This window comes from Urocampus carinirostris, chromosome 5 (assembly GCF_059441175.1).
Source record: "Urocampus carinirostris isolate Australia breed hairy pipefish chromosome 5, RoL_Ucar_1.0, whole genome shotgun sequence".
Lineage (NCBI taxonomy): Eukaryota > Metazoa > Chordata > Actinopteri > Syngnathiformes > Syngnathidae > Urocampus > Urocampus carinirostris.
Window position 1 is genome coordinate 31,878,463 of NC_142353.1, and position 8,656 is coordinate 31,887,118.

General features: G+C 38.9%; 1 protein-coding gene across 1 annotated transcript; it reads right to left on the reverse strand.

Annotated features, from left to right (window-relative positions):
- Window positions 1-5,275: 5,275 nt before the first annotated feature.
- Window positions 5,276-7,596, reverse strand: ppil3 (peptidylprolyl isomerase (cyclophilin)-like 3). Its single transcript, XM_088335151.1, has 6 exons — window positions 7,457-7,596; window positions 7,229-7,303; window positions 6,971-7,064; window positions 6,834-6,901; window positions 5,581-5,699; window positions 5,276-5,497 (listed from the first exon to the last, which is right to left on the reverse strand). The coding sequence occupies exons 1-6, from the start codon at window positions 7,514-7,516 to the stop codon at window positions 5,371-5,373; spliced, it is 543 nt and encodes a 180-aa protein (XP_088191277.1). The 5' UTR covers window positions 7,517-7,596; the 3' UTR covers window positions 5,276-5,370.
- Window positions 7,597-8,656: the final 1,060 nt, after the last annotated feature.

Below are 8,656 nucleotides of genomic sequence, written 5' to 3' on the forward strand. Positions count from 1 at the left end.
AGGCAGGACCTACTTGCGTTCGTTGTACTCAGCTTTATTTAGAAGGAGAAAAAGGCTTGCACCCACGATCCGGCGACCGTTGTCACGGGTGACCAATCGCTTGAAACGCGGAAGTGGCACTTCCGTGGCGGGCGAAGGCAGTGTCGAGAGCGGGAGAAGAACAGATCGATGGCCGGGACGGTGGAGCAGAAACGTAATCAAGTGCAGAAAAGGGGTCAGCGCCGGGAATCAAACGGGAATCATGATAGGATAGAGTCAGGGTCGAAAGAGGCTTGCCTAGCGTGGGGCTGGGGTTCGCAGACGGGCTGACAATGGATGACAGGAAGACGGGGGGTTGAAAAGAGATGAGCAGCCAATCGGCGTCCGAGGCAGTTGCCGCCAAAGGAGCCGACTCAGGTGCCTCGCATCAATAATCATGACATGTTGAGTAAAAAAGACAGTAATATGTAGCTTACATTTTCAGTTGTAGGAATTTCTGCCCATTACAGTTTACAACTGGGAAACGCTAACTACCGTATATTTTTTTTATGGCCATGTCTATAATTTATAAAAAATCTGTGCACTAATAAACATTTCTTGGTAAACAATATAAGTGGATTAAAAAAAAAATCAGCGAGAGAGAAGCCCGGCCAGAACCAGAACATGATCATTGACATTTTAGGCCCGACCCAACCTGAAATTCGGGTCAGGTTTGGGCCAGGCTTGGGCTTGAGATCTTACCTCTACAGTATTGTATCTCCTATTTGCTTAATTTTTATGATGCACGCATGTTTATGAATGAATGAATGAAGCAAAAGGCATTGTGGGAGGTAGTTAAGCCAATGACGATAGGCTTTTTCATGATGTTCTGATGCAAACCAATAGCAGACCAGGATTTTATATGAAGTCGACCAATAGTACACAGGGATCTTTAAAAAGTAACTCTACATAAATACACATTCAGCAAAGTTTTGGGGCATGCAAAATAATTTATTTTTGAAGGAGTATAGCGGGGGAAATGCAGTAGGCAGGGGCCAAGAAACATCCTAATATGCTTAAAGGTACAGTGTGAAATATTTGACCATTAGATGTCTCTGTATGGTGTTGTGCATCAGAAATAGAGTGCTAAATGCTCAAAAAGGAATACAAACTACGGATACTCCAAGTGACCAAAGCACAACATGATTTTCCTCTCTCTTTTGCCAAGCCTTTCATGAAGAATAAAAACGGGAAAAAAAAAATGGGGGGAGAAGAAAACAGGGAATTAAGAGAAAAAACATTAGAAAAAAACTAAAAGAGAACAGAAAAAAAGAGAGGAAATAAAGGGAAAGGGGAAAAAAATAATAAAAACTGAAAAAAGACACAAAAAGGGAAAAGGAAAAACATAAGAGAAAAAAGGAAGGAAAGGGAAAAAAGATAAAAGAAACAAATTAGATATGGAAAAGATGAAAAATAACCGAAATAATATCTTGAATGAGGCAAAAAGATCTTACAGTGGGAGATTTTTCTTACGTTTTAATCTGTTTCTATTTTTTTGTGTGTGAAAAAAATGAATGATAAAATTATGTTTAAAAGAAAGAAAAGAAGAAATAAAAGACAGGTTTTGAGGGTAGCCTTGGCAGCAAGATGGCGGTCAATTAAGTCAGCTCCTTCTAGGTGAGGATCATCTCATGTCAAATAAATACAAATTACTCGATGGACAAGTATTTAAAAAAATGGATGTTTAAATGATTGTTCATATCTTTTTACTTATCATTTCAATAGATATTGTATCAGTTTTTTCAAATTATTTTTTTTTTACCACCAGGAGGCACTAACTAATACATACTGTCCCTTTAGAAATCTGCCCTTTGTATTAAGTTACAATGTTTCCTAAGGCTTTATTTGATGCGTTTGTTTTCTGTTATCTTACTATATCTCAGCAGCATTTTCTTCTACCTTTGAATGTTTTATGACAAATTTGTTTGTCAGGATGCAGTGTTCAGTAAAGAAAGCTTAAACACATTTAGTAAAATTCAAGTTTATCATTTGTGAATTAGAAGTAGCACTAGAATTGTCTTTATTGTTTGTGATAACAAAATAGTTAACATCGTTTAAAACAAGAGAGCACGCCAGGGTAGGCATGTAATCAACAAATTAAAAGAGAAATATACAGTGAAGAAAATAAGTATTTGAATACCCTGCTACTTTGCTTTTTCTCCCGTAACTGTGAGAGAGATAAACTAAAAAAAAAATCCAGATATAACAATGCATGATTTTTAATGATTTATTTGTGCAAGTGCTTATTTGAACACCTGAGAAAATGAATGTAAAATTGGGTACAGTAGCCTTTGTTTGCTATTACAGAGGTCAAACGTTTCCTGTAGTCACCAGGTTTTCACACACTGAAGGAGGGATCTTAACCCCCTCCTCCACACAGATTTTCTATAGGTCAGTCAGGTTTCTGGGCTGTTGCTGACAAACACGTAGTTTGAGCTTCTTCCAAAGATTTTCGACTGGGTTCAGGTCTGGAGACTGGCTGGGCCATGCTAGAACCTTTATATGCTTCTTACGGAGCCACTCCTTGGTTTTCCTGGCTGCGCCCTTCGGGTCGTTGTCGTGTTGGAAGACCTAGCCACGACCCTCTTCAATGCTCTGACTGAGGGAAGGAGGTTGTTCCCCAAAATCTCACGTTACATGGCCCCAGTCATCCTCTCTTTAATGCAGTGCACTCGTCCTGTCCCATGAGCAGAAAAACACTCCCAAAGCATGATGCTACCACCCCCACACTTCACAGTTGGGATGGTGTTCTTCGGATTGTACTCCTAATTATTCATCCTTATAAACAAGTTTAGTGGGATTATGACCAAAAAGTTATATTTTGGTCTCATTTGACCACAAAACTTTCTCCCATGACTCCTCTGTGTTATCCAAATGGTCATATGAAAACTTAAGACAGACCTTGAATTGTGCTGGTTTAAGCAAAGGAACCTTTCGTGCCATGAATGATTTCAAATCATAAGTCTGAATGTATTACCTAAGGTAACCTTGGAAACGGTGGTCCCAGTTCTTTTCAGGTATTTGACCAACTCCTGTCTTGTAATTCCGGGCTGATTCCTCACCTTTCTTAGAATCATTAAGAACCCACGAGGTGATATCTTGCATGGCGCTCCACTCCAATAGAGATTGACCTTCATGTTTAGCATCTTCCATCTTCAAAATTTTCTAACATTTTCTAACTGCTCCAACAGTGGACCTTTTTTTACCAAGGTCCTTGGCAATTGCTCCGTAGCCCATTCCAGCCTTGTGGAGGTGTACAATTTTGTCTCTGGTGTCTTTGGTCTTCGCCTTGTTACAAGTTCAAGTCTTACTGATTGTATGGGGTGGACAGTTGTTTTTATGCAGCTAACAACCTTAATAAATCACAACTGTGCGACGGTTAACAGTCAAAGTTTAAAATTTCATATTGAGGGGAACCTTGAGCAGCCCGAAGCAGGCTTTATTTTCATAATATATCTTTGTATAGAACACCTCTGGCATTGTAAAAAACTGATGATAAAAACTGCACACCTTTAAAAAGCAATCAATTGGGCTTGCAAGGAAGTTCTGTGTCTTATCAGGTTTGATACAAGTAGTGTTTGCAGCCGTGATTTATTTCGGTGGACTGAGATTGTGGATGTAATGTAATTCTAGCCTTTTGAAGTAAATTACTTTTCCAAATATGTAGTACATTAATAATATTTATAATACACTTTGTTTTAAAGCGCTTTTAGTACACCTAAGGTCGCTGTAGGGAGAATATAAAACATCAATGAAACAAGGAAAAAAACAATAAATAAAAAGATAAAAATATCCATTATCTACACAGCTTATCCTCAGTAGGGTTGTGGGGGTGCTGTAGCCGATCCCAGCTATTTTTGGGCAGTGGGCAGGGGACACCCTGAAATGGTTGTCAGCCAGTCGCAGGGCACACAACTCACTCGCTCATCTACACCTAGGGACAATTTGGACCAGCTAATGAACCTCAGATGCGAGAAGAATGTCGGAGGAAACAGCACCACCCAGAAGAAACCCACGCAAGCACGGGGAGAACATGCAAACTCCGCACAGGAAGGCTGGTAGCTGGATATGAACCCATGACCTCAGAACTGTGGCGTGGACGGGCCAACCTTTCAGCTCCTGTGCCACCAAAGAAACTGGTCAAAATATCATAACATTAGTAAAAAATAACATAGTTTAAAAAGAGGGTAGCATGTGTGGCAGTTTTTGATGGATAGGCAAGTCTAAAGAGTAAGTCGAGTCTGGATTTGAAAAAGAACAGTCTGGTGGAATTCCGTAGATCAGGTCGTAATGAGCTCCAGAGCTTGGGGGCAGAGCGGCTAAAAGCTATAATCAAGGTATTAGGTGCCAAGGCTATGGGCAAGGATGGTGGTTTAGGAGTGATGAAGATGCTTGATGGCGTGCAGGTGAAAGTAAGCAGACTAAGTGATGTTCTTTATTTATATAAGAGTAGAAGGAGAGTGTACTGTTGATGATGACACTCAGACTCTTAACCCAAGGGGGAGGGAATGACTAAGAAACAGTCAATGGTGAGAAAGAAATTGTCAACTTTTGAGTGGGTGGTTTTGATGCTAATGAGAAGGAATTCAGTTTTATTGGTGTTTAATTTTAAGAAGTTGACGGGGAACCATGATTTTATTTCAAATAGAAAGGTGGTGACGGAGGAATGGGAGTGTGGAGTTGGGTTTGCAGGAAAGGTAGAGTTTGGTTTCATTCACAAAGCAGTGGAATGATGTTGAATTTACGGAAGATATGGCCTACGGGGAGGATGTAGATTATGAAGAGGTGGGTCTCCAGGATAGAGCCCTGGGGCACACCTGTGGTGGCTGGAGAAGGCTCAGAGGGACTTGAGTTGTACAATTTGAGTGTGGTCTGTTAGGTAGGAATACAACCAATAACAGGGGTGTGGGTTTTGCCAATTGGTGGGAATCTGCAGAGGAGAATTGAGTGAGAAATTGTATGAAAGGGGACACTTAAATTGAGGAGGAGAAGAATAGTAAGTAAACCGCAGTCTGCTGCCAGTGAGGAGGTTGATAGTTATTTTGAGGAGTGCAGTTTCTTTGAAATGGGTTATAACAAAAAACAAAACAAAAAAAACCTGTTGCTAGTTAGATGTACAAGAAGTAGGGAGAATTGAGGATTTTGGAGATTAAAGCTAAGCTACTTAGTACCTAGTAAGTTATTGCTCATAATTGCATAAAAGAAGAAACTGTTTTTTTTTTTCCTTTTTTTTCCAAACAAAATAATAACAAGTCCCCATTTGGTGTAATTTTATTTAGTAAAAAAAAAAAATCAAAACGCGCTCTTTACATTTCACACTTTTTTGACAATAGTTCTCACTCAAGACACTTTTCAACCAGCAAAAGGGTTGGCGTGAATAGTTACGTCCTTTATCCGAGTTTCAGTCAAAGGTCTGAATGTTTTTTCATGCACGGGGAGTTTCTCCAGTTCATCCAATGCTTCCAGACCATCGATAATTCTAGAAAAAAAATATAAAATACAACAACATAAGATTTAATTCCTTTGAAATTATAAAAAAAAGTGCTGTTAGATTTGACATACTTCCCAAATACTGTATATTTCATGTCCAAATGGGGTTGTTTGGCGTAAGTGAAGAAAAATTGAGAGCCATTCGTATTCGGACCATTGTTTGCCATAGAGACCACTCCTCTAACATTATGCTGGAGAAAATGGGTACAAAGAAAAAGTTTTAAACACACTGCTTACTATCAAACAAACACCATAAGGTATAAGCAATTGACAATCAGGACTATAAATACAATTAAAGCAAGAATATTGTCTAAAAGCATTATAATCCTTGCCAAAGGAAGTTTGAATTTTAATCCTGTCTACTCCCCACTCTGCATCCACCCTATACTCCACTCAACAAGCTCAAGTCAAGTCACACCAAAGATAACATTTAATTCTCCCTTTATTTGTATATTTTTAGGAATTAATTTAATCCTATACACAAATGGAAATACAGGATGTTAGTCTTCCTGCTGGGCATTTCTGCCTGACGGGCCTCCTCCGGCACCTCCGGAATACTCGTGTACCATGAACACTCGGGCCTGACTGGGTCATCAGCTGGGGACTCATTGATGTTTCGCTTAGGATATCTTCCGGTGGCAGAGCGATAATTAGGAAGTCTCCCTGCCAACCCCAAATAGTCTGGTTTGCAATAGTCTGTGCAGCCCTTTGAAACTCTGTGATTAAGGGCTATACAAATAAACATGACTTGACTTGTTGATAATATCAACCTTATACTGTAACCTTACCCTATATCATAACCCAAATGTCAGTAAAATAATTTTTATATCTTTTTTTGGGATATAAACATTCTGTGCTTTACTGTTCTTACTTTGTATAGAAGTCACTTTTGAAGAAGTTGAATAACAATGACAATGGAAAGAAAGTCATATTCTGCAGATTACAAGCTGGAAATAGGAAAAATTTTGAAAGCGGGGGTGACGAGTCTGAGGTAAGCGATGGATTATTTACTGTGCCAGCGACTCATGTTTTTTTTCTTGTTAATTATGCATTTTTTTGATGGGTGCGACTTATACTCCAGAGCGATGAAGATGGTTGATGGAGTGCAGGTGAAAGCAAGAAAATACGGTACTTACAATACTGATTTGTTATTTCAATGTTTTTGTCCGGTGTTCAGAATGCATTTGTTAATTAGCCAACATTTTATTCCCTACAGCAAATTCACTTTGCGATTTCACTATATAACTGATAAAAGTCGAGAGGCTACTGTATCTGACTTTCCATGTACAATCGGTTAAGGGTAGATTGATGGGCTAGCGACTTACTTTCAAATGTTCACTGAACTCATCTTCAAATTTGCGTCCCCATATGCTTGTTCCTCCTTTTCCGGTGCCTGATTTTCCACAGAACAATTGAAAAAAAACGACAGTAACGCAATTATCACGTCAGTGTGGCTTTCTACCTGTTGGGTCTCCAGTTTGCACCATAAAGCCTTTAATGTTCCGGTGGAAAATGCTTCCTTTGTAGAATCCGCTAGCACACAGGGCGAGGAAATTCTAAAATTGAAAAGTTTTTGTGGTTTCACTTATTTTAAAAAGGTTCAAAAAAAAGTTTGCAAATAACGCAGAAGAATGGAAACAGTTTTTAGATATTACATTGTGCACCTTGCACATTTCATAGACATAAAAAACAATTGTAAAGTTAAAATGATCTTATTTACCTCACATGCTTTCGGAGCCCGTTCACAAAATATTTCAATTTTGATGTCTCCTAAATCCGTGTGAAGGGTTACAGCCTGGAGCAACCAAAAACGTTATAATGGACCATTTTGCACGTGAAAAAAAACAATTAGATATGTGGAAAGAAAACACATACAACCGAAGGTGTATACAATATGATAGATTTGGTCTCAGTTATAAATTGAAAACTAAATGTAAACAACACTCACCATTTTAAACGTCGTAACACTGAATGAGTACGTCACCGAAAAATGTCCGATAGGATGCATCGACTCAGACTATCATGGTTCCCCCCCTGGACATGGAAGGTTTGACTCGGATTGATTGAATGAAAAAAAAAAAATATAGTGGACGTGTAAATAACAATTCAAAAAGTTGTATCAACTGAGAACACTGGCGTTTCCCCAAGTCTGGCTAGCGAAACCGACAGCTATATTGTTAATAAGTTTATGCCTCAGGTCCTGCAGAACTGATTGTGGCAACAAGTGATGGCAGAAATGTGATCAAATGCTTACATATGAGAGCATACATCTGGAATTATTTAATAAGAATTCATTGACAAAATATGATAAACATCACATGATTCGGATATTTTTTTAAGACAGCAGAAAAGGCCTTGCAGGCCTTGGCAGCTCACCACTGGAATACTTTGGATGCATAGACAAGTACAACCGCTAGCAAAAAGTATCACCAGTCTTGGGCAAGCCTTCACTAAGACATTCTATTCTGAAGAAAAAAAAAATCAGATTACAAACATGGAACAATCGTAAGGTGATTCCAAAGTGCAACATGTTGACATTCAGAAACACTAAAAGAAATTGAGAAAAAAAGATTGCAATGCTCAGTAAATGTTAGCTTTTTAGAGCAAGTACACGTAAATAAATATGGAATCACTCAATTCTGAAGAAAAAAATGAATTGGTGCATTTTGAGTAGAAAATAAGGACACAGCAGGTCAATTTTCTTTACTTAATTTGGCACTGGCTTAGATTAAGTCCGCTTGTTCGTCAGCAGTTAAAAACAGTGCAATTATCTCACCCTGCAGGGCTCTTGGACTAATGGATTGGCATGAAACATGGCTTCAACAAGAGAGATATCTCAAAACCAAAGACAGGATCGTCAAACTTCTTGAAGAAGGTAACTCTATTTGTATGTTTGCCAAAGATGTGGGTTGTTCATAGTTAGCTGTATCGACGATTTGGACCGAGTACAAACAGCATTGGAAGGTTGTTAAAGTCAAGAGTACTGGTAGGCCTAGGAAGACATGTAGATGTCAAGACAGACAACTAAAGGCCATTTGTCTTGACAACAGAAAATGCACGAGACAAATGAAGAGGAAATGGGAGGTCGTTGGAGTCAGTGTATTCGACAGAACTGTGCAAAATCGCCTAAAGGAAATGGGATTTTCAT

Bases quoted from the DNA above. Each gene is read 5' to 3' on its own strand.
- ppil3 (XM_088335151.1), bottom strand. From the start codon at position 7,516: ATGCATCCTATCGGACATTTTTCGGTGACGTACTCATTCAGTGTTACG. The intron at 6,902-6,970 runs GTAGAAAGCCAC...GTGGAAAATCAG, and splicing joins GCAAACTGGAGACCCAACAG to GCACCGGAAAAGGAGGAACA. The intron at 5,498-5,580 runs GTATGTCAAATC...TTTTTTTTCTAG, and splicing joins AAATATACAGTATTTGGGAA to AATTATCGATGGTCTGGAAG.